Genomic DNA, 26,964 nt, shown 5'->3' with positions numbered 1-26,964 from the left:
GTAGAAGTACAGTATAGTATCTGTTTACAGTAGAAGTACAGTATAGTATCTGTTTACAGTAGATGTGCAGTATAGTATAGTTTTACAGTAGAAGTACAGTATAGTATCTGTTTACAGTAGAAGTGCAGTATAGTATATGTTTACAGTAGAAGTACAGTATAGTATATGTTTACAGTAGAAGTACAGTATAGTATCTGTTTGCAGTAGAAGTACAGTATATTATATGTTTACAGTAGAAGTACAGTATATTATCTGTTTACAGTATAAGTATAGTATAGTATTTGTTTACAGTAGAAGTACAGTATAGTATCTGTTTACAGTAAAATTTCATTATAGTATCTGTTTGCAGTAGAAGTACAGTATATTATATGTTTACAGTAGAAGTGCAGTATAGTATCTGTTTACAGTAGAAGTGCAGTATAGTATATTTTTAAAGTAGAAGTACAGTATAGTATCTGTTTACAGTAGAAGTGCAGTATAGTATATTTTTTACAGTATAAGTACAGTATATCATATTTTTACAGTAGACGTACAGTATAGTATATGTTTACAGTATAAGTACAGTACAGTATCTGTTTACAGTAGAAGTGCAGTATAGTATATTTTTACAGTAGAAGTACAGTATAGTATCTGTTTACAGTAGAAGTGCAGTATAGTATATTTTACAGTAGAAGTACAGTATATTATTTGTTTACAGTAGAAGTACAGTATATTATATGTTTACAGTACAAGTACAGTATATTATCTTTTTACAGTAGACACAAATAGTATATTTTTACAGTACAAGTACAGTATAGTATCTGTTTACAGTAGAAGTACAGTATAGTATTTGTTTACAGTAGAAGTACAGTATATTATATGTTTACAGTATAAGTACAGTATATTATCTGTTTACAGTAAAATACAGTATATTATCTGTTTACAGTATAAGTACAGTATAGCATATTTGTACAGTATACACACAGTATAGTATATGTTTACAGTATAAGTACAGTATATTATCTGTTTACAGTAGAAGTACAGTATAGTATCGGTTTACAGTATTAGTACAGTATCTGTTTACAGTAGAAGTACATTATAGTATATTTTTACATTAGAAGTACAGTATATTATCTGTTTACAGTCGAAGTACAGTATATTATCTTTTTACAGTAGAAGTACAGTATAGTATCTGTTTACAGTAAAATTACAGTATAGTATCTGTTTACAGTAAAAGTACAGTATGGTATCTGTTTACTAACCAAGCTAACCTGAACCAAGCTAAACGTACCTGAAATAGTCACTGCAGTCACACAGGATGGCCTTGTGGGCATTCAACTCAGTGCTGTTGACTTTAATAACCACATCACAGAGCCTTCCCTCCAGATGCAGCTCATTAAGGATTGTACAGGACATTGTTTCCTTTTCCATGTGGGGATTTTAAATTGTATCTACAGAATATATTCAAGCTTACAGGCAAGTAGCCGGAAACAACAAGGGAGATCTTCACTTGTCTTGTGAGATCTGATATCTTCTGAGAGAATTGTTGAATATATACTGTACACAAATGTTCTAGAATGTTCTATTATGACATCATACCTGTGACATCACAAATGTTCTAGAATGTTATATCATACTGTGACATCACAAATGTTCTAGAATGTTTGATTATGACATCATACTGTGACATCACAAATGTTCTAGTGTTTGGGTTATGACATCATACTGTGACATCACAAATGTTCTAGAATGTTTGATTATGACATCATACTGTGACATCACAAATGTTCTAGAATGTTTGATTATGACATCATACTGTGACATCACAAATGTTCTAGAATGTTTGATTATGACATCATACTGTGACATCACAAATGTTCTAGAATGTTCTATTATGACATCATACTGTGACATCACAAATGTTCTACAATGGTCTATTATGACATCATACTGTGACATCACAAATGTTCTAGAATTTTGATTATGAGATCATACTGTGACATCCAGTTATTATTAAAGGCCAACCTCCAGCTTAAACCCTACTGATCAATTATGGGTAGTTTACATCATTGGTATATAATTTCATTATTTATTTATTTCCATTTGACACCGGAAATGCCACTCTGAAAGAGTTAAAAAGGTCCACGCACGAATAACATGCACGCGCGAATCAAAAAAGCTTATCAAACGCCGACGTCACAACAGGACACAGGTGCATATTAATGAGCCGAATCTAATGTTGCTTTTCCACTAAAATAAAGTACTCAGTTTGTCTCCGTGTGGGGAGGCGGGGCTGCTGGTGATCAGCATGAGAGCTCCAGAAATGTCACGTGAAAAACTGCAGACCACTGATTGGTCAGAAGAGAGACGCGTCACTGTCTGGAGAGTCTGAATGAAAACAGAACGCTGCCATCTTTAATGTCTCGCGTAGGATGTCTTATGTATGTTTGCAGCACGAAACAAGTGCAATAAAAAAGGATACAGTCACTGTGTATTCTGCCTCATTTATTGATGAAACAAAACCGACATCAACACAATTTGCCACCGAGCGGAGAGTTTAGTCTGACAAAAAGATCGCTGATTAGTTACGCTTGTTGTTGGGGTTAGGGACGAGTGGTAACGTTAGTTAGCCTAATGCTAACGTTAGCAGATAGACACGAGAGGCTAGGTAACGTTAAAGCTTGTAGAATAGACACAATGAGGTAACGTTAGCGTTAGCATAATAGACACAACGAGAGTCTGGTTAATGTTGTTATTGATTGAATGAAAACTGTGTTTTACTCTGGCTTGCCAAGCTCATCATAGCCCCTTTCGTGACTGATGCACCGAGTGAATCCACAGTCACTTGCTCCTTAATAGGAAACCAACCTAGATTTACCATGAAGGACTGGTTCTGGCCGAACCGTTCGTTATACAAGTATCACAGAGACATTTCAAATGTACTCACAGTTGCACAAGGGTTTCGGACAGAGATACGGGATGGTTTGAAAGCTCTGCATTGCTAATAAACATTTTAAATATTTTTTATAAACTGCTCAAAACGGCATTATTTCCGGCGTTGGCTGCCTGGTGTGATCACAGCGCATGCGCATCATGCACCCAACGCCGGAAATAATGCTCCGCCTCCTTGCTACTGCCTGTGACTCACAGAGCCCCCTGGTGACCAACACCTGTTGTGACGACATTACACGCGCACGTTATGAACCATTGATTAAAATATGCACGTGCGTGGTGATTGTGTTGGGCAGACAAAATGTTTTGATAAAAACGCTAAAACTGGGTCAATTTCAATACTTTTTTTTCCAATTCTTCATGAAAGTCACTGTTGGCCTAGTCCACATTGTTTATTGAACAAAAATACAACGTGGAGGTTGACCTTTAACAGCGTTAGTTTTTTCAGTAACGAGTAATCTCGTATTTAATGTTGCCCAGTTGTGGCATCTTGAGGGGCAATACATATCAAATGTTCCAAAACATCTATTGTGTTTGTATTTGTATGATCCACTATATAAACATAATAATTATAATATCTACATACATGGCATTTGATTGGAGGCTAGCCTCACTTTGTCCCACAGCAACATTAAAATTGTTTAGATTTGTGTATGTTGTTTATGTAAAACATTTACTTGAAAGTAATGCAATAGTACAGTATAGTATCTTTTTACAGTAGACATACAGTATAGTATCTGTTTGTAGTAGAAGTACAATATAGTATCTGTTTACAGTAAAAGTACAGTATGGTATCTGTTTACTAACCAAGCTAACCTGAACCAAGCTAAACTTACCTGAAATAGTCACTGCAGTCACACAGGATGGCCTTGTGGGCATTCAACGCAGTGCTGTTGACTTTAATAACCACATCACAGAGCCTTCCCTCCAGACGCAGCTCATTAAGGATTGTACAGGACATTGTTTCCTTTTCCATGTGGGGATTTTAAATTGTATCTACAGAATATATTCAAGCTTACAGGCAAGTAGCCAGAAACAACAAGTGAGATCTTCACTTGTCTTGTGAGATCTGATATCTTCTGAGAGAATTGTTGAATATATACTGTACACAAATGTTCTAGAATGTTCTATTATGACATCATACTGTGACATCACAAATGTTCTAGAATGTTCTATCATACTGTGACATCACAAATGTTCTAGAATGTTTGATTATGACATCATACTGTGACATCACAAATGTTCTAGAGTGTTTGGTTATGACACCATACTGTGAAATCACAAATGTTCTAGAATGTTTGATTATGACATCATACTGTGATATCACAAATGTTCTAGAATGTTTGATTATGACATCATACTGTGACATCACAAATGTTCTAGAATGTTTGATTATGACATCATACTGTGACATTACAAATGTTCTAGAATGGTCTATTATGACATCATACTGTGACATCACAAATGTTCTAGAATGTTTGATTATGACATCATACTGTGACATCCAGTTATTATTTTCAGTGCCGCGCCGGGTTTTCCTTTTTACCTCCTTGATGCCACGGTCCACGGCCCATGTTAACGTTAATATCGCCTAATCTATGTTTTAAATTATGCTATGTGTCTAATCTGCCCATCGCTTATCAAAGAATCCTTTTCCAGTCAGCATTGGCAAAGCAGATTGTGTTTTTATCGCTTCATTTCCTTTTTATAGCATTTTGAAAACCACTCGGTTTCGAAGAAAAAACAACACATTCTTTCAATGTTTGATCACTGCCAGCACTGTAAGTCTATGGAGATGTTTACCTTCTTTGCAGGGCTATAACTTTTTAAATTGTATTGCTAAATTGACATTACTATGGCCCATTCAACATCGATTATCTATCGTTCAGGATGTAGGAACGTTTTACTTTTTCATTCACACATTCATACGAAAATACCGTCTAGAGCAGGGGTAGGCAACCCTAGGCACGCGTGCCTGCATAGGCATGCGGGGGCATTTGCATAGACACAGGGGGCAGCAGTAAAAATTAAAAAAAAATGTTTTAATAAATATTATAGTGAAATATTTTGCACTGTTGTCGCATTTATCTTGTTGAAATCCTCCCACAGGTTCTTTTTACTACCACATATTTAATTGAGACCCTTTATTTGTTTATTATTTCAATTTAGCTGGAAATACATTGCTACATCATTTAGTAACATTTGCAGAGCCTTATAACAAAAACATTATTACGGTCACCATTGTGACCAGTGGGATTAATCAACACATTGTAGGAATGCGGTAATAATAGTGAAAACGGAGTCGTGTTCCGATGCAAAAATACTATTTTAATACGCACTCTACTGTCGCACAACAACACTGCCATTCATCTTTCATTCGTCTCACTTTAACTACGTCATCCCCCGCTAAGGATCACGGGAGATGTAGTAAACACCACCTAAGGCTAGGATGCCGTGAATTATGTCCCAGTAGCCACTACACACGTCCCCCCAGAATTCACAAGAACTGGCCCCAAAAAACGTCCAGGGGCTCTGACGACCCGCCCAAAACGACTCCGGTACCCCTGGGCAGGCACAGGAAACCGAGGCAGCGGTAAAGCAGTAGGCTGGCCCTGAACAGGCCTCGGACGGCAGGTCCGGGGGTCCGCCGTAGCTAGAGTAGGCGTCGGGACTGCCCTACCAGGGGGCCGACCGCGGCGGGGCGGTTGGGCCAACTTAATGGGGCGGTCCAAATCCAGGTGAGCAGGCTTCAGGCGATCCACCGAGATCCGTTCTTCCCTCCCCCCTATGTCAACGACGAAGGTCTTATCGCCTGCCTTCACAACCCGGTAAGGACCATCGTAGGGTGGCTGTAGGGGGCCTCGATGGGCGTCGCAGCGGATAAACACATACCGCGCTGCTTGCAGATGAGGCGGGACACGCACCCTTGGAACGCCGTGGCACGAGGTGGGGATGGGCAAGAAAGCCTTGGCCTTGTCCAGCAGAGCATCCCGCTGTTCCAGTGCTGACCAGGAGGCCGTAACACAGGGAAGAAAATCCCCTGGGACACGGAGGGGTTGGCCGTATACCAGCTCAGCTGAAGATGAAAGAAGGTCCTCCTTAGGTGCAGTACGGAGCCCCAGCATCACCCAAGGAAGTCTGTCGACCCAGGTGTCGCCTCGGAGATCGACCTTGAGAGCAGCTTTCATTGACCGGTGAAAACGTTCACACAGGCCATTGGCCTGTGGATGGTAAGCCGTAGTGCGGTGGAGGGAGACACCCAACTGCTGGGTAATGGAAGTCCATAACGCGGAAGTGAATTGGGCCCCTCGGTCAGAGGACAGATCAGAGGGAACACCGAAACCGGGCGACCCAGGTACCGATGAACGCGCGAGCCACGTCAGCTGTAGTAGTCGCAGTGAGTGGGACAGCCTCCGGCCAACGGGTGGTCCTGTCCACCATCGTCAGAAGGTGAGTGTACCCCCTGGAGGGAGGAAGGGGTCCCACCAGATCCACGTTGATGTGGTCAAAACGCCTCTCAGGCACATCAAACCGCTCCAACGGGGCTTTAACATGTCGATGGACCTTCGCGCGTTGGCATGCCATGCAGGTCTTGACCCAACCTCCAATGTCAACCTTCATCCTGGGCCAGACGAATTTTGCTGCCATTAGGCGCTGTGATGGTTTCCTGCCCGGGTGCGAGAGGCCATGGATAGCGTCGAAAACTTGTCGTCTCCATGCCCGTGGAACAACTGGCCTTGGCTGCGCCATAGATATATCACATAGCAGCGTCGTGCCATCATCAAAGAAGGGGACGTCCGCCAACTGGAGGCCAGTAACCGCCGTCCTGCATGCCTGGATGTCTGGGTCTGAAACCTGATCCGCAGCCATACGGGCGTAATCAATTCCCAGGTGGACAGCACCAATGGCGGCCCGCGAGAGGCAGTCAGCCACAGGGTTGTCCTTCCCCGCCACATGCTGGATGTCAGTGGTGAACTCAGAGATGAAAGCCAGATGGCGCTGTTGCCTGGCAGACCACGGTTCGGACACCTTCGCCATAGCAAAAATCAATGGTTTGTGGTCTACAAAAACAGTGAAAGGGCGAGCCTCCAGCAGGAAACGGAAATGTCTGACCGCCAAGTACAGGGCGAGGTGCTCACGGTCAAAGGTGCTGTACTTCTGTTCGCTGGAACGGAGTTGTCGGCTGAAGAACGCCAGGGGTTGCCAAATGCCCTCGACCAACTGTTCATATACGCCTCCAACGGCATAATCCGAGACATCAGTTGTCAATGCCACGGGAGCCTCAGGCACGGGGTGCGTCAGCATGGTTGCACTCGCAAGGGCCTCCTTGGTATCCGAGAACGCCTTTGACATGTCGTCGGACCAGGCGATGGCATGCTTGGGAGTCTTGCCCTTGAGAGCCCCATACAGGGGGTGCATTAGGTGGGCAGCCTGAGGGATGAACCGATGATAGAAATTCACCATCCCCAGGAACTCCTGCAAGGCCCTAACCGTGGTAGGGCGTGGGAGCCGCAGCACCGCTTCCACCTTTACTGGTAATGGGACCGCTCCAGCAGTAGTGATGTGGTGGCCAAGGAAGTCCATGGCAGGCAGACCAAACTGACACTTTGCTGGGTTGATGATTAATCCATGCTCTCTGAGGCGACTGAAGAGGAGTCGGAGGTGTGTTAGGTGTTCCGCCTTGGACGTGCTGGCTACCAGGATATCGTCTAGGTAGACGAACACGAAAGACAGGTTGCGCAGCATGGCGTCCATTAACCTCTGAAAGGTCTGAGCCGCATTTTTGAGGCCAAAAGGCATCCTCAAAAATTCAAAGAGCCCGAATGGGGTTATAACTGCCGTCTTGGGGATGTCCTGAGGGCTAACCGGCACCTGGTGGTATCCTCTCACCAGATCCACCTTTGAAAAAACAGACGCTCCAGCCAGGTGGGCTGAAAAATCTTGTATGTGTGGAACCGGGTAACGATCAGGTGTAGTGGCGTCATTAAGGCGCCGGTAGTCGCCACACGGACGCCAGCCGCCGTTGGCCTTTGGAACGAGATGGAGAGGCGAGGCCCAAGGACTGTCGGACCGACGAACGATGCCCAGTGCCTCCATGGAGGCAAACTCATTCCTAGCGATGGTGAGCTTGTGTGGGTCGAGACGACGAGCCCTAGCATGTACTGGCGGGCCCTCCGTGGAGATGTAATGCACGACTCCATGCTTAGTGGCCACGGACGAGAAGGTGGGTGTTGTGATGTCCGAGAACTCCAACAGGAGGCGGGAGAAATCATCAGTGGGCGCGACGGCACTGGACAGTGTCATTGTGGCCGTGTCACTGCGCTCACATGCTAAGGAGCCAAAAGTCTCAGCATTGACGAGCCGGCGATTCCCCACGTCTACCAAGAGACTGTTGGCGCAGAGAAAGTCAGCGCCTAGGAGGGGAGTAGACACCTTGGCCAACACAAAATCCCAGCTGAAACGCTGGTCAGCAAAACACAATGCCACGGTGCGTTTGCCAAATGTAGGGATCGCACTGCCATTGGCAGCTTCAAGGGCAGGGCCCCGTCTCGCTGAGTGAAAATCCTGAGTGGACGCCGGCAACACGCTCACCTGGGCACCCGTGTCACATAAAAAATGGCGGCCGGAGAGTGAGTCGGTGACGTACAGCAAGCCTGCAGGATGGCCAACACTCACGGCTGCTAATGAGTGGCAGCCAGTGCGTTTCCCGACCCCCCGTAGTTACAAGGTGGCAAACACTTTTTAGCTTTGTTCCCAAACTTTCAAGTTTCTTTAATAGTTGTCATACAGAAGTACAGAATACTTTCATACAAAATGCTTCTTACTGTTACGCTCCAGAGACTGTGCTAGACAAGATAGTATCAAACATAGTATACGTGTAATTTAGAAGAAGAAAAAGAGGTCACAGTGTTCGGTATAGACATGTGTACAATGTTCTGAGTTACCATATAATATACAATACTATGCAGTGTACTAATGTACAGTACTATCTAGTGCAAAGCAGAAATGGGATGAGGTACAATTTAGGTACAATTTACAGTAAGGTGTACGAGTTGTAGTGCAATCCTTCATCAATAAATATAAAGTGTGGGGAGTGGGTGCTACAGTGTGTTTGTTTAAAGTGGGTGTGTGCTATAAAGTGTGTGGAGTGGGTGCTACAGTGTGTTTGTTTAAGTGAGTGTGTGCGTGTGGATGTGTGTGCTATGTGCGTTTGGTGGTTGTTGTTGTGTAGTGTTCATTCATTGTTCGTTTAGCAGCCTGATGGCCTGGGGATAGAAGCTTCTTCTGAGTCTTTCTGTGCTCGCCTTGAGACTCCGGTATCGCTTGCCTGACCGCAGCAGTTCAAAGAGGCAGTTGTTCGGGTGACTGAAGTCTTTAATGATTCTCTTAGCCTTGCCCTTGCAACTCTTGTTGTAAATGTTCTGGAGGGTGGGGAGCCCCCCTCCAATTGTGCGTTCGGCTGAACGTGTCACTCTTTGTAGTCTGCTTCGGTCTTGTGCAGTGCTATTCCCAAACCAGGAGGTGATGTTGCCGGTCAAGATGCTCTCTATTGTACATGAGTAGAAGTTCTTAAGGATCTTCTGACTGACTTGGAACTTCCTTAGGCGCCTGAGGAAGTAGAGGCGTTGTCGTGCCTTCTTCACAACACTGTCAATGTGTGTGGTCCATGTCAAGTCCTCGGATATGTAGGCTCTGAGGTACTTAAAGCTGTTGACTCTCTCAACCGGTGCCCCGTCGATGCTGAGGGGGCTGTAGTCCTTGACCCCCGACCTCCTGAAGTCCACAATCATCTCCTTTGTTTTGCTGACGTTCAGGGAGAGGCTGTGGTAAAAACACAACCCCGACGGCCTCACCCGGCGGGGCATAGCCGCGGCAGAGATAGAGAGTGGCTGGAACCCCTGCTCATCAACGGTGTAGGCTGATGCTGCCACACACCTCTTCCCAGCTGAGAAAAATACATCTGCTTCCCTAGCTAGCTGGCGAAAGTCAGTTTTGATGGAATTAGCCATAGGTAAACGCACATAGTCTGGCAGCTGTTGCAAGAAAAGCTCCTTAAATAGAAAACATGGCCCATGGTCACCCAGCAGAGCTAACATGTGATCCATCAGTTCAGAGGGCTTTGAGTCACCCAATCCAGGTAGAGAGAGAAGCTGGCGAGCACGGTCAGATTCAGACAGACCGAAAGCCTCCTTCAGGTGTGTTTTTATAGCCACATATTTGTCATGTGTAGGTGGGTTTTCCAGCAAACTCACCACTCTCGCCGCAGTTGAGTTCGTCAGGGCTGCTACCACATAGTAGTACTTTGTGGCGTCCGCGGTAATGTCCCTGAGAGCGAATTGGGCTTCAGCCTGTGCAAACCAAGCGTTGGCGCTCCGCTCCCAAAACTCCGGCAGCTTGAGTGAAACGGCGTTCAAAGTGCTGCGATCTGCGTTCTGTTGTTCATCAGGCATGTTCAATGTAATCTCCGAAATACGTCCAAGAGAAACGTCAGGGTCACCAATGTAGGAATGCGGTAATAATAGTGAAAACGGAGTCGTGTTCCGATGCAAAAATACTATTTTAATATGCACTCTACTGTCGCACAACAACACTGCCATTCATCTTTCATTCGTCTCACTTTAACTACGTCATCCCCCGCTAAGGATCACGGGAGATGTAGTAAACACCACCTAAGGCCAGGGCTGTACGCTAAGCTTTTTCACTAGGGGCACACTTGCCCCTAAATGAGAAATTTAGGGGCAAAAATTATTTTTTAGGGGCAAATTTTTTAATAACAATTTTACCATTATTTATATCGATTGTTTTTGATTTAAAAAAAAAAGAAAAAAAGTTATATAATTTTTTTTTAATAAAATATATATATTATATAATCATACTTGTAGTTGTATTATCTGCGAGACATCGCCACCACGCAACAAGTCTAAATGCTCGCTATATGCAACCAGCTCCACTGTCTGTGTGTACTGAGTAGCCTCCAGCTACGGCCAGGATTCTCCGGAGCTGCAGCTGGGCCCTATACTGTAGCCTCCAGCTACGGCCAGGATTCTCCGGAGCTGCAGCTGGTCCCTATTGACTATACAGCGTGCCCTCAGCTCGAATACGCATCGACTCAGTGTTATAAGACATTGATATCAGGACGGAGCTATCTGAACTATTTAGTTTAATGGGACGTTTCGTTTTGAACAGTAAGCTAACGCAAGCTATCATGCACTACTAGACTTACTGGAGCATTTGTTGATAGCTATCAGTAGCTAGCCGGCTGGCAGGCTCACGAGGTCCCAGTGTTTACAGCCACGGGTGCGAGAGCGCTGAGGAGGAGCAGACGCTGCAGCTCGCTGATCATACCTGCTGAGTGCTCACTGCTCAGCTCGCGTGAGTGACGTCATCGCGTCATCACACGCCTTGGATAATTTAGGAGTGAAATGCAAATCCAAGGCTTGAAAGCACTACTCGCAAGCCCGCCCCCAGATAATATTTACCAATCGCAACGGCCAATTAAAGGGGCAATTCGCGACGATATCATCGCACTGTACAGCCCTGCCTAAGGCTAGGATGCCGTGAATTATGTCCCAGTAGCCACTACAACATTTTATTATAAATTTGTCTATTTCATTGAACATTACACATGTTAAAAGCCATTTTTTTTTATCTAAATGTGAGTATTACCAAGTCAACTTGTGTTCTTAAAACAATGACAATAAACATAGTTTTATTAGGTTGAAATAATGTGGTTGTGTACTTATTTTTCTGTTAACTTATTATGGATTGAAAACTGAAAACATTAATGCACAGTAACTGAACTCAATTTTTTTAAGTTCTGGTAACTTATTATTATTATTTTTTTTTTACAGTGTAGTCTTGCAATCAATCAAAACTTATTTACACGATATACCTCACATTCACCCTCCATTCACATCCTGGTGTTCTCCTGGTGTTCTCCATTAGGCCTGTAGGTGGAGCTATGACAGCAAACGTACAGTACACACACGGATGGTGTGTGATGTGTCCAAAAATGAATGGGCAAATGTGAGTGAAATGGTCGCACTGTATGCAGCTGTTTGTCTGCAGCTGTTTGTCTGCATTGCATCCCCCCCCCCCAACTCAGATTTAGGGTTGATACAACCATCATAATAATATTGTTAATAATAACAATAACAATAATGATGTAATAATGTAAAAATTATCATTAAAAATACCTGATTATGAGAAGAAAAAAATTACGATGCATGGAATATTGTTGAGGCACACTAGTTACAACTATATTTCAAACAGGCACTCCATGTCAAAAAGGTTGCTGACCCCTGGTCTAGAGTATAAATATGTTTTTATCGTTTTCTGCAGTATTTCCCAGAACGTGAGATATAGGCATAAATGCATATATTAGATTATCAAATTCCGTTTGATACCGATCGACGCTATATTAAAAATTTCAACTGTACATGGTCCTAAACGTTATGACTGATCATGCGCGGGTGAACGGGGGGGGGGTCGTTTATAATTCCGTGATCGTTGTTAAATGCTTCATGTAGTATGGGTGATATATAGATCAGAGCAGTTTGTATGGATAATAATATTTAAAAACGCTGAAACTCACGGCAGCTTCCTCTTAGCGATGGGGATGATACTGGAGCAAACAGATCCCAGTTATGTGATGGGGATCGAGGCGATCCATTTCCGGTTTGTATAATACTAATATACGCCCAAATCATGTGGATTATTGAGTTATGGCAACGGTCCATATCCACGGTGTGTGTCTTGAGTCCCGAGACGATAAACGAGTGGCCGGACGGATTTAGGGGACGGACCAAGCTCCAACAAGCATATCCGGTTTGGCAACTCGCCGATCAGCCACCAGGTGGCAGTATTGAAGCGTTGCAGAGTTGTGCTGGCTCAGACAGCATCTGACAAGGCTCCGTGAGTGAAATATGAATATCATGGCGAAAATATGAAATATGATCAGAATAACGTTGTACGCCGTGATCTGGCAGAATTCGCATGAACTTGAAACACGTCGTAAGCTGTTTCCGGCGGAGAAAGTGTTAATAATAATATATATATTTTTTCCTGTATATATTACTAGTGAAGTACTGCCTCACTAGTTGTCATGCAATAACCTCCACTGCACTACATATAAAACAGGCAGCCTCTGTGGATAGCTTTAAAGCACAGCTCAAGACCTATTTTTATACTCTTGCTTTTAGCTGATTTTAAAATCCCTGTTGTCATTTATGCTTTTTAGCTATTCTTAATCATGTTTTGCAATCTTTTTTAAACTCTTGCTTTTCTTTTCTTAACTTTTTTTTGCTTTAATGTCAAATTATGTGTTTTAATTTTTTTGCTCTGTTAAGCACTTTGAGCTGCATTCTATGTATGAAAGGTGCTATATAAATAAAGATTATTATTATTATTAATTGTGTTTTTAACCTAGTCTATGTCTAATTGTGTTTTAAGCCTAGTCTATGTCTAATTGTGTTTTTAACCTAGTCTATGTCTAATTGTGTTTTTAACCTAGTCTATGTCTAATTGTGTTTTTAACCTAGTCTATGTATAATTGTGTTTTTAACCTAGTCTATGTCTAATTGTGTTTTTAACCTAGTCTATGTCTAATTGTGTTTTTAGCCTAGTCTATGTCTAATTGTGTTTTTAACCTAGTCTATGTCTAATTGTGTTTTTAATCCAGTCTATGTATAATTGTGTTTTTAGCCTAGTCTATGTCTAATTGTCTTTTTAACCTAGTCTATGTCTAATTGTGTTTTTAACCTAGTCTATGTCTAATTGTGTTTTTAACCTAGTCTATGTATAATTGTGTTTTTAACCTAGTCTATGTCTAATTGTGTTTTTAACCTAGTCTATGTATAATTGTGTTTTTAACCTAGTCTATGTCTAATTGTGTTTTTAACCTAGTCTATGTCTAATTGTGTTTTTAACCTAGTCTATGTCTAATTGTGTTTTTAACCTAGTCTATGTATAATTGTGTTTTTAACCTAGTCTATGTCTAATTGTGTTTTTAACCTAGTCTATGTCTAATTGTGTTTTTAACCTAGCCTACGTCTAATTGCGTTTTCACTCTCCTCCGTCCCCAGCTCTCGCAGTATCGTCCAGATCAACGTGAGTCTGTCCTTCCAGCCTCACTCCATCAACGTCATCCAGAAGACCTGTCACAGGGGAGGCAGGGACTCCGCCTGTCTCAACGCCACCGCCTGCTTCCTGGCCGTCTCACGCTCCCCGGGACCGCAGAGCAACAGCTTTGGTACAATATTATTACTCTCTTTCTATCACTCTTTAAAGGAACACGCCAACATTTTGGAAAATTTTTACCGTTTTCTCTGGAGAGAGACAAGAAGATAAATACCAGTTTCCTCTCCGAGCGTTCAGTAGAAAACTATCTGGCTGCACGTTAGCCTAGCTTAGCACAATGAATGCAAGCGGACAGTGCCGGTTAGCCTTCGGGAGAGGTGTTAGTTGGACAATGCCTAGGCTAACCTAATCTTCTTCTCTGGAGAAGACGGTAAGCTAATTTCCCAAAATGTTGGCGTGTTCCTTTAAACAAAATAGATGTGTTGAAATAAATAAGATGTTGTACAACATCAAAGTACAACAACCCCCTTCTTCCACCGTTCCCTCTCAGAGTTATGGGTGTCGGCCATGCTGGACGACAGGAAGTTGTCGGCACGGGCCCTGTTTGACGAGAGCTCCCAGAGACAGACCCAGCTAGCGGTCAGAGTTCAGACAGGAGAGACCCTCTGCTACAAGCTGCCCTTCCACGTCTACGTGAGTGTCGGGACGCACACACATTAAACACATGTGGGGGGTGACAGTGGCTCAGGACAGGAGGTAGAGCAGTTGTCTGGTAATTAGAAGGTTCCCGTTTCGATTCCTGCTCCTCCAAGGGCAGCGTGTCAAAGTGTCCTTGAGCAAGACCCCTAATTGCTCCCGATGAGCAGGTCAGCACCTTGCATGGTTGCCTCCGCCATTGGTGTGTGTGAGTGAATGGGTGAATGTGAGGAACAAAAATTGTAAAGCACTTTGGATAAAAGTGCTATATAAATTGTATATGTCTGCACTTTATGTGCCCATTTTATGTCTATTCTATTCTACTACTTATTTATTGCACTGCACTATTGCACTATTTTACTCTGTCTATTAGATCCTAATGTGAAAAACTGTGATTTTATATGTCTGCACTTTATGTGCTCATTTTATGCCTGTCTTTTTCTGTTGTGAAGCACTTTCAGCTGTAATTCTTGTATGAAAGGTGCTATACAAATAAAGTTTATTATTATTATTATTATAAATGCATCATTTGACATTTACATGTGCAGTTAGATACTCTAACGTACAAACACGGGCTCACATCTATCAGAACATGGAAGCTATTCATCAGTACGTTTATCTACTCAGTTGTTTTTGTACACATACTTCACTAATCAGATCCTGGGTCTGATTTCTTCTGACATTCCCTCCCTGCCTCTGATAGGACACGGCAGACTACATCCGTCCAATCAGCTTCTCGCTGCGCTTCAAGATCAACGACACGGAGAGCGGTCCGGTGCTGGACGAGGGCTGGCCAACCACCGTCAAGAGATCTGTGAGTGTGGCACATTATTATGCTCATCTTTTTTATTACTCATTATCATCAGCACTGATATTATGACGTTCTTCCTCCCTCGCAATGCTCATCTTTTTTATTACTCATTATAATCAGCACTGATATTATGACGTTCTTCCTCCCTCGCAATGCTCATCTTTTTTATTACTCATTATAATCAGCACTGATGTTATGACGTTCTTCCTCCCTCGCAATGCTCATCTTTTTTATTACTCATTATAATCAGCACTGATATTATGACGTTCTTCCTCCCTCGCAATGCTCATCTTTTTTATTACTCATTATAATCAGCACTGATATTATGACGTTCTTCCTCCCTCGCAATGCTCATCTTTTTTATTACTCATTATAATCAGCACTGATGTTATGACGTTCTTCCTCCCTCGCAATGCTCATCTTTTTCATTACTCATTATCATCAGCACTGATATTATGACGTTCTTCCTCCCTCGCAATGCTCATCTTTTTTATTACTCATTATAATCAGCACTGATGTTATGACGTTCTTCCTCCCTCGCAATGCTCATCTTTTTTATTACTCATTATCATCAGCACTGATGTTATGACGTTCTTCCCCCCTCGCACGCCTCTCCAGATCGCCTTCTTCAAGGACTGCGGTGAGGATGATGTGTGTACGACAGACCTGGTGCTGCAGGCCCAGATGGACATCTCCGGCACAAGGTACACAGAGAGAGATTCCTTCTCATCTCCCGCCCCTCCCTCCATCCATCCTCTTTAAAGGAACAGTAAAAGTCCACTTCCATTCATTGTGCTAAGCTAGGCTAACGTGCAGCCAGATAACTTTCTACTGAACGCTCAGAGAGGAAACTGCCATCTATCTTCTTGTCTCTCTCTGGAGAAGACGGTAAGCTAATTTCCCAAAATGTTGGCATGTTCCTTTAACAATCCTCCCTTCTGCTCTGGCATTCATGGAAACAAGGCTACTTTTACATTTAATTACAGCACTTACATGAACTCCAGGTCTGGGAAGAGAAACCACACCTTCACCTACACATCAATCACTCCAATTGACCGTTTGTGACGTTTATGCAAGAAACCGCCTCCCTTAGTTACCGTTGCCGTGTGTCCAACAAACCTTCAAGATGAAGTATGCAACAACATGAATTAACATGTGCCTCCAGACACTCTGGATAGCATGCGTCACGTCATGTATGATGAATTGAAAATGGGGGACCCTGATGTAAACAAGACGAAAGTCTTTCTCTGGTCTGCATCCCCTTAACAATTGTGTGTATTGAGCTGTACTGTATTGTACCCATTCTGCAATCTGTTAATACAAATTTCAATCAATCAATCAAACAGTAAAGGTTTTCCATCTTTTCACATGGTTTCTCCTTCAGTGTGGTGTCTGAGCACTGATGTCAGAGAAAGTAGTGCATAAGTCTGTTGGATTGGTGGATTGCTATTATGTCAATCATTATTTAGGAAAAGGTCAATTGCTGATTATATTCTCACCTGCAGTGGTGTTTGTCTGTCCTCATGCACAGTTCAAGACCACCTACATCCTCATTATCCTCATATAGCCCTCGGCCGACATCAGAAACGATCCACGACTCATTTTCACCCTTTACCTCATTTGTAACATCAGTACAAATCGCGTCCATTGTCGTGTGATCTGTCTTACTATAGTTGACAAATGAACCCAACTCATTCATACTGTATTCTCTCTCTCTCTCTCTCTCTACAGACAGAAGCCCTATGTGATCCGTAGTCCTCGTAGGCGTCTGTCCGTGGAGGTGGAGCTGGAGAACAGACTGGAGAACGCCTACAACACCAGCCTGACGCTGCACTACTCACGGAACCTGCACTTTTCAAGTCTCAGTAATAGGGTATGATACACACCTAGTACATGCACATAACATATCTATATATATATACCTACAGTAGAGGCCATTGCCCTCCATAGTCAGACTTCTCAATGGACACTGAGTATTTTACTTAGTAGTATGCCTTTAATCCGTGGTGGAAAGTATTTTTCCACTCAAGTTTTTACTCAAGTACTTTACATAAGTAAAGTTTTAAGGAACTTTGTACTTTTACTCCACTACATTTATCTGAACCCATCAGTTACTAGTTACTTTGCAGAAAAAGATTTTGCATAGAAAACATGGCAAAAATATGAAGAATTATATACTTTCACATTTGAAGCCTGCAAACTACAAGAGGATGTAATCAGAGCCGCATAACTGGGCCACATACCACTTTAATACAACCTTTAATCAGAGCAGCAGAACTGGACCACATACCACTTTAACCTAACCTATAGAGGTCAGTGGATCGAGGTATGAATGCTCCCAAGCACTGGAATATACAAACGTCATGTAGAATGCATACCTTTACTTTAAATACTTCAATAGCAAATACTTCTCTACTTTTACTTTGACCAGAGTACTATTTTATCTGGGTCTTTCTACTTTTACTTAAGTAAAGGAACTGTGTACTGTACCTCTTCCACCACTGCTTTTAATACTTGGATTGTAATCTTTTTTGGTATGTAATATGCACTGCAATTCAGTTTCCCTCGTTGTAAACTGCTAGAGAGCATTTGAAGTATATACTCACATATACTTTTGCATGTACAAATATGCATATGCACATGGACTTAGCCACACACAGGTGTACACAAATCAGTAACTGATAAAGGATCATGCTGAAACACATTGTCCTTGACATCAGGTCTCACATATAACTATTGCATGTTACATAGTTATATAAAACAAAAGTATATCTTCCGGTTTAGCGTTAGAATGGAGTAAGTCGCATGTGACACAGCTGCTCACCCGTTATTATTTTTTTCGTTTTAAAAACATATTTATAAACCATTAATGCGTTTAAAACTTGACGCATATATCAACTGAGATTATTAACTAACTATATTGACCAAAAGAATCGAGATGCCAAACACAAGGAAAGACACAACGAGACCAAAACCAGTCGTAGAGGTCCCGCCGCAGGATCCAGGATTCGTACAGCGGACAGCAGGAAATATAGACTTGACAGAGGCCGCTTCAAGTTCAACCCCATCAAACACCTCCGCAGATACCGAACATATCATCCGGAAAATGGAGGAAATGGGGAATACAATGGAGAAGAGAATGGAGGAAATGGGGAATACAATGGAGAAGAGAATGGAGGAAATGATCCTCCAATCACAACTGTCGGAGAAGATAATAACTCAAAAAGTAGATGCTATTAAAGAATCTATTGAAGGCAAAATTGATGCGCTGAGAGCGGACGCCGACGCACAGATTAAACGCACCGAGGCTCTGGAGAAAGTAATGGAAGCCCACGAAATCAATTTCACTCGCATCTACAATGAAGTAGAGGTTAACAAAGTTAACCTAACTGCTGAGATGAAGGGGAACTACAATGAAATCAAGACGGAGCTCAGCGAAATAACGTTGGAGCTTACGCGAATCAATAAAGAACAGAAAGCCAAAATATTCGAGATGGAATATCAAAAACGCAAGCTGAATATTCGTATTGTCGGTCTGGACGAATCAGTGAGATGTGCAAACCCTGAAGAGTTTGCCACAGAATTACAGAAAATCTTGGGAACAGGGATCCTTCCTAAAATACCGGAGGTGGATCAGTGCTTCAGATTGGGACCCCGCTCCATTGGCAATAACGCTAAGCCCAGAGTGATATTGGTTATCCTGCGCCAAGTCAGAATAAAAGAAATGATTATTCGTGAAACTCGCAGGATGAAAGGCAATCTGAAATACATGGAGGTACCAATACACTGCTTTGAAGATTATTGTCATGATGTAGTGGAACTGCGTGCCAAGTTCAAGACGGTGATGTCTCAACTATATCTGGGGAAATACAGACCCCTATTAACATACCCTGCAATACTTCGCATTGTCGACAAACAAGGAGCAAGGGTTCTCCTCAACTCGCCTGAAGATGCAGCCAAATTCCTGTCTGAACAACACGCAGAATAGTGTATAAATGGCCTTTTAATCTCAGTTATGCAAGGTCACCATATAGTACCATCTTTAATAACCGAGGATTTGGGACAGAGAGACCTACGTGCTCAGAGTTTTTGAATGCTTTCCCCGACGTGTTTATATTATTGCGGACATATTGGATTCAAGATTGGAACACTCCAGAACATACTGGAACATTCAAACAATGTAAAAATGACATATTGGAATAATCTAGAACATCGAAGCATTCTTTGATATATGGAGCATTCTGGAATATCAGCAATACGTGGTCATTCACTCTACCAGAAGCCCCTCGGGGGAATAATCAACAGCTATCTAGATGCAGAACCACAGAGCCATCATAGCCGGCCGGCTGAAAGATCACTCTACACAACGATCATCGCCCACCCCGGTCAGGGGAAATGCTGCATATACGTATTTAAAAACTGTTTTTTTATTAATGGGAAATAATTTCACTACTTCTCCAATTTATACTTTAGATGTTTAAGCATAGCAATGCTCTTTTAAGATCTAAGTTAATGTTCTCTTCCTTTTACTTGTTTTTTTTCTTTTTCATCCGCTCTCTCTGATTTATTGAGGCTCTCTCTTCAGTTCAATACCTTCATATTATTCATGGGTTACTATAAATTACACAAGTTCATATAAAATGTAAGTGATTAGGGCATGACAATTGAAGCTTATTTTTGGTCTTTATTTTTAGTTTATCTCATTTAAATTTTTATTTATTTATTTTTTACGGGAAAGTGGCCAAGCCACAGTCGACATTCTACTTATGGTAGAATTTAGAGTGTTAGATCCTATGGTATACATAGGAATGTTAAGGATAATTGGATCATTCTGGGATATCCGGTGGTGCAAAGGTTGTGTTCATGGAACACAATCCTGTACGACTCTCGGTGGGAGGGAAGGGTAGGGGATTTTTATTTGTATATATGTATGTTTTTAAGCTCGGCTCTCAACGGGACCTCACTAGTGGGATGTATATCTATTATTGCCTCGCACTCTAGAAGCATTACCAAAAATTACAATGCAACATGTATAGACTATGGCTAGTTTGAATATAATGATATGGAACACCGGGGGAATAAATAACCAACTCAAACGCAAAAGCGTGCTCACACTGATGAAAAAAGAACATGTGGACATTGCTCTGCTAAGCGAAACACACATTCTAGGGAAAGACATAGATAAATTAGCGGACAACATATACCATAATATCAGTCACTCCTCTATTGGTACGAGAACTCGGGGTGTAGCAATAGTCGTTAAACGTAAGTTGAATATTGTACTAAAGGGAGTATGGTCTGATGTAGAAGGTCGGATAACTATAGCTAAGATTGAACATAAGAACAGGAAAATAGCGTTGATAGCGGTATACGCCCCAAATTTGTACGAAGAAGATTTCTTCACTACACTAACCAATGCAATGTTAGACATTCCCGATTACTCATTTATAATAGGAGCGGATTTTAATGCCATCTGGAACCCAAGGATGGACAAATCTTACCTCGCCTTTTCCAGCGAACAAAAGAATTCATCGAAGGCATTAAAGGATTGGTCAAAGATTACAGGTGTAAATGACTTATGGCGGTTACTTAATCCCACGACCCGAAAGTACTCTTGTCGATCTGCGAGGCATAATACACTATCCAGAATAGATTATGTCTTTGCATCACAGAGACTATTTGATAATTATGAAGTGGAAATGATACCCAACGCACTCCTTAAAGGTACATTTGGTATACTATCCTCCCGAGCCCCAAGATGGCGATTTAACTTGTTGCTGCTTAATAACAAGGAATTCATTACACAACTCAAAGAAGCTCTTATAGTATTCCAACGGGAGAATGCAAACTCGGTGCAAGACCCCAGAATAATATGGATGTCGGTAAAGGGAATGATCAAAGACTTCACGGATAGCTTTTCCTCCAAAATGCGCAAGAATCAAAGCACAAAACTGGATGAGCTGGAAACGCTTTACTCAACGTTATTTAATTCTCTGAAATACAACAACTCAACTCGACTAGAAAATCAAGTTAACGTACTAAAAATAGAGATCAATGCCATATACAGACAACAATCGGAAATACAAATACGCAGCACAAGACAACAGCAGTACTCCCATGGTTCCAAACCCAGCCACCTATTAGCCATGCGATTAAGAATTAATGCAACATTTGCAGATATAACTACCATTAGAGCACAACAAGTACTTGTAACAGATCCTGTAAAAATAAACGATACATTCAAAGTATTCTACTCCGACTTATATAAATCAGAAATGACCTTCGATCAAAACAAAATGGACACATTTCTTAATCAAATTATTCTCCCTAAACTTTCAGAGGATGACGCTAAACAGTTAGAAACACCGATCACACTAGAGGAACTCAAGAAGGCCATAACCGCAATGAAAAGTGGTAAGGCTCCTGGAAGAGACGGTTTCCCATCAGAAATGTACCTTTCTTGTTGGGACATTATTGGCCCCTTATTACTAAATATGATCTTATACTCAGTCAAGGAGGGGAACTTCCATAAAAATGACAATATTGCACTCATAACAGTCCTCCTTAAAAAAGACAAAGACCCCAACGAGTGCGGTAGTTATAGACCTTTAAGCCTCCTCGGAACAGATATCAAACTGTACTCTAAGGTATTAGCCATCAGATTACAAAAGCATATGACGTCTTTAGTTCACCCGGACCAAACTGGCTTCATAGGAGGCCGCCTGATCACTGAGAACATAAGACGTATACTGCACGTACTTGATGCCGACAAGGAGGACACCATACCTAAGGCGATGCTGTCCCTGGATGCTATGAAGGCCTTTGACAGGCTGGAATGGTCGTATCTGTGGGCAGTGCTAGAAAGGATGGGGTTAGGAAAAGGATTCATCGATATGATTAAAGTATTATACAAAGACCCATCGGCCATTATTACAACAGGCACAATCATCTCCGAAATATTTCCGGTATCACGCTCTGCCAGACAGGGTTGTCCTCTTAGTCCCGGACTGTTCAATCTATCATTAGAGCCTTTAGCACAATATATAAGACAATCCCAATCCATAGAACCTATCGTAATCAAGGGCACACAACAAAAAATTTGTTTATATGCGGACGATGTAATATTGTTCATGGAAAACCCCAACACCACATTGCCTCATCTGCTCAAGTTGATTGAGGACTTTGGTGATTTATCGGGATTTAAGATAAATTGGCCAAAGTCGGCTTTCCTTCCACTTAACACCCCTGCAAAAAAAGATACAACCCTCCCAGGACAGATACCGATGGTAAAACATTTCAGATGCTTGGGAGTGGAAATATTCCCTACCATAGGACAAACGGTGAAGCACAACTACACAAAAATCCAAAACAAAATCAAAGACGACCTTGATAGATGGGCAAAACTTAAAAACACAGTACAAGCACGGATATCAATAGTTAAGATGGATGTACTACCTAAAATCAACTTCTTCTGTTCAATGCTACCGTTACCCCCTCCAGAGGGTTACTGGAAAAGATTACACTCCTCCACATACAAATTTATTTGGAATAACAAACCACCACGTATAAAAAGATCCACCGCACAGAGAAATAAAGCAGATGGTGGCATGGCATTTCCAGATTTTTTCCTATATTTTAAGGCGTACTCATTAAGTCCATTGACAACATGGTTTGACTCCCAAGCATTAGCATCCTGGAGAAAAATAGAAGAAAACATAGTAGCCCCACATAGACTGAAGGACATAGCATACACTAAACTACCAATCAAGCACTGTGAACGGAAATTTGGCCCCATAATTACTCATGCGATCCGGATATGGCGTGAATCACAAAAAAAAATCCTAACCCACAAAAATGGCACAATCATACTCCCTTATTCAATAACAATGCTCTCTTAATTGGAAAACGACCTATAAGATTCCCTATATGGGAAGAGCAAGGCATACACTCATTAGGGGATGTTTTTAACAAACAGGGTTTTTGTAGTGATAAAGAAATACGCAAAAAATTTAATCTCACCAAGTCCACATGGCTTTTTCACAAACAGTTAGAGCTATGTTTGAAGTCTCACGGTGTTCCATTAGACAGACCAATTGAACACCACAGATACCACAAATTCTTCTACGCAAGAGAGACATCGAGAGGTTTTGTTTCAGAATTTTATCATCAATTACTAACGTCCTCGTATGAAACCCTCCAACTTGACTCTGTCTGGAGGAGGGATATACCAGACCTGGAAAATGACTTTGATTGGCAAGGAGCCTGGGCAAATGTCCGACTTACATCAAGGAACCCGGATCATCAACAAATCAATCTTAACTATATTCACAGGACATACTTGACTCCTATAAGACTGTGCCGAATGGGGCTTAAACAAGATTCCAAATGCACCCAATGTACAAATGGGGACGAAGGGACATTTATGCACATGTATTGGGACTGCTCACCAGTTAAGGCATTCTGGAAAGATGTGACCCAACAAATATCAAAACTCGTATCTTGGAATATACCTGTACACCCCTCGGTATTATTATTGAATGATGTTTTTGAGTTTGCAGTGAATCCACAGCTAAAGAGATTGGTTTTATCGGGTATCACAGTAGCCAAAAAGCTGATCACATCACGCTGGTTTCAACCGGAAAAAATGTGCCGTAAAGTTTGGTTTCTTACATATCTCGATGTAATTTACCATGAAATATCTACAGCAAGAATTCTGGGTCTCAATGAATCCAAAATGTCAATGTGGTTAGAAGTGGTGGAGAGAATAAAAGCTAGCTTATAATGGTAGTGTCTGGTTAGGTGCGAGGGATAGTGGAGGTACTTCTCAAGGTGGGGTCCGGGAGGGGGGGGTTCGAGCTGAGCATATGTGTGTAGGTTTTTTTTTTAGATAACAGGTATTATGGGTATATCTTATATAAGACAACTAACTAAAAGGTGATCTCATTGGATGTGCCCTGACAATTAATGCTTGTATATCTTATCGTGTGTTGTCATGTTTGTTTATATGTTTGTTTAAAAAATAATAAAAAATTAAAATACAATAAAACAAAACAAAACAAAAAGGAGGGGGGGGGGGTAAAAGTCAGTCAGTCAACTCATTGTGCTGCCTCTGCATTGTCATTATGTAACTACATTATTTCTCTGTTTCTTTGTCTCTTCCTCTCTCTAATTGTAGGAAGATGCCCAATTTAAGATTGAATGTACAGAACTGGGCTCAAACAGCCACTCCTGTAATGTCAGCTACCCAGTGTTCCGCTCTCAGACCAAGGTAAACACACACACGCATGCACACATGCACACACACATGGAAACAAATTAATCTGCATGCACATGCTTAGTATGCATGGCATGGACACATACATACACACACGTATGTTTGAATAGACACTAATACATTTATCCACACACTTTTATGCACAGCAAAGACATACACACATATGAACATAACAAAATACATTTATGCTTGACACACGCACACACACTTTAGTAAATAACACTGTGACTTACCATCCCACTCATAATGTCTAGATACAGTACAAAGGTACATCTGAGACTATTCAGTGTCCCCTCTCTCTCTGCAAACAGGTGAACTTTATGTTGGAGTTTGAATTCAGCTGTACAGCCCTGCACAGTAGAGTCCAGATAAAGCTCAATGCTGCCAGGTATGCCACCCAGAGCATCATAGCAGCATACTCATCATATGTCATATCATAGTTTAGGGAGCATGATGATTTTCATTTGTTAATTTTCCATTGAGAGTGATTTTTTATGCAGTACCATCTGTGAATGCAGCTTGGTTTATTGTGTGACCAATGTTTCCCTTTATTGTGCGTGTGTGTGTGTGTGTGTGTGTGTGTGTGTGTGTAGTGACAGTGTGGAGAGAGAGGACACCCTCGGCGACAACAGTGTTCAACTACAGAGTTTCGTTCAGTATGAACCAGACCTGTTTGTCAGTAGGTATGTGTCTGTATGAACCAGACCTGTTTGTCAGTAGGTATGTGTCTGTATGAACCAGACCTGTTTGTCAGTAGGTATGTGTCTGAATGAACCAGACCTGTTTGTCAGTAGGTATGTGTCTGTATGAACCAGAACTGTCAGTAAGTACAGTATGTCTGTATGAACCAGACCCGTTTGTCAGTAGGTATGTGTCTGTATGAAACAGACCTGTTTGTCAGTAGGTATGTGTCTGAATGAACCAGACCTGTTTGTCAGTAGGTATGTGTCTGTATGAACCAGACCCGTTTGTCAGTAGGTATGTGTCTGAATGAAACAGACCCGTTTGTCAGTAGGTATGTGTCTGAATGAACCAGACCTGTTTGTCAGTAGGTATGTGTCTGAATGAAACAGACCTGTTTGTCAGTAGGTATGTGTCTGTATGAACCAGACCTGTTTGTCAGTAGGTATGTGTCTGAATGAAACAGACCTGTTTGTCAGTAGGTATGTGTCTGAATGAACCAGACCTGTTTGTCAGTAGGTATGTGTCTGAATGAACCAGACCTGTTTGTCAGTAGGTATGTGTCTGAATGAAACAGACCCGTTTGTCAGTAGGTATGTGTCTGAATGAACCAGACCCGTTTGTCAGTAGGTATGTGTCTGTATGAACCAGAACTGTCAGTAAGTACAGTATGTCTGAACCAGACCTCTTTGTCAGTATGTATGTGTCTTAACATGAACTGTACTACAATATGTGGCTACTATATGTATGATATTTCTGTTCAGATCCTCTTCAATTATTGCCGTTACAATAGCACAAAATGACTTACTGAAGAATTACTGAGTGAACCTTTAGCTTTTATTTTACCACTGTAAATGGTGTGAGGAGATGGTCTGTAAATTGTCTCAACTCCCAACATGTCAGACAATGGGACTGACGCCATGTGTGTGTGTGTGTGTGTGTGTGTGTTTGTTGGACCTATGCACTGCTTGTCAGACTATGATGCATCTCTATGTTTTTCCATGCAGTGATTCTAATTTGAACCGCTACGAGGTCCACCCCACAAGGACCATGTCAGAAGCAATCGGGCCCGAGTTCTACACACACTTCAAGGTAAATACCACACACTTACTGTACAAACTGTATAGACTTCATGCAGGTCCACGACTTGTGGAATATGAGTTTTGTGAGTCTGTTCAGGATTAAGTCAAACATGACGCATCTTTCTCCAAAACCATCGTCACGGACACTGCAGCTTCAGTCTACTCTACAGGGTTTGTGCCTGTATTTAAAATACAGAGACAGTGCATATTAAGGAACATTACTGTAAATATGGCAGTTTAGCCAGGTTGGCAAATGTTCAACAAATCTTTCATACTCCCTGAGCCGTGTTGGCAGACTGTTCCAGGTGTGGGCTGCTGTCACAGAAAAGGCTGCCTGACTAAAAGCAGACCTCCTTTTTGGAACTACACAGTCCCCTCTAACAACATACCTGGTATATCTGTCAGCAGAT

The 26,964-nt window shown here is 42.0% G+C and overlaps 1 protein-coding gene across 1 annotated transcript in view; it reads left to right on the top strand.

Moving 5' to 3' along the window:
• The window catches only part of itga10 (integrin, alpha 10), a 134,819-nt gene that overhangs the window by 103,059 nt on the left and 4,796 nt on the right, over positions 1–26,964 (top strand). The window contains exons 16-24 of the mRNA XM_084336733.1: positions 14,016–14,182; positions 14,561–14,703; positions 15,410–15,520; positions 16,136–16,221; positions 17,249–17,390; positions 24,693–24,785; positions 25,103–25,179; positions 25,385–25,474; positions 26,480–26,564. Coding sequence (XP_084192859.1) covers positions 14,016–14,182; positions 14,561–14,703; positions 15,410–15,520; positions 16,136–16,221; positions 17,249–17,390; positions 24,693–24,785; positions 25,103–25,179; positions 25,385–25,474; positions 26,480–26,564 — 994 coding nt within the window. The remainder of the gene's footprint in view (positions 1–14,015; positions 14,183–14,560; positions 14,704–15,409; positions 15,521–16,135; positions 16,222–17,248; positions 17,391–24,692; positions 24,786–25,102; positions 25,180–25,384; positions 25,475–26,479; positions 26,565–26,964) is intronic.

The sequence above is a fragment of the Notolepis coatsorum genome (genome assembly GCF_963971535.1).
Source record: "Notolepis coatsorum genome assembly, chromosome: 19".
Taxonomy (NCBI): Eukaryota; Metazoa; Chordata; class Actinopteri; order Aulopiformes; family Paralepididae; genus Notolepis; species Notolepis coatsorum.
This window is presented reverse-complemented; position numbering and strand designations above follow the sequence as displayed.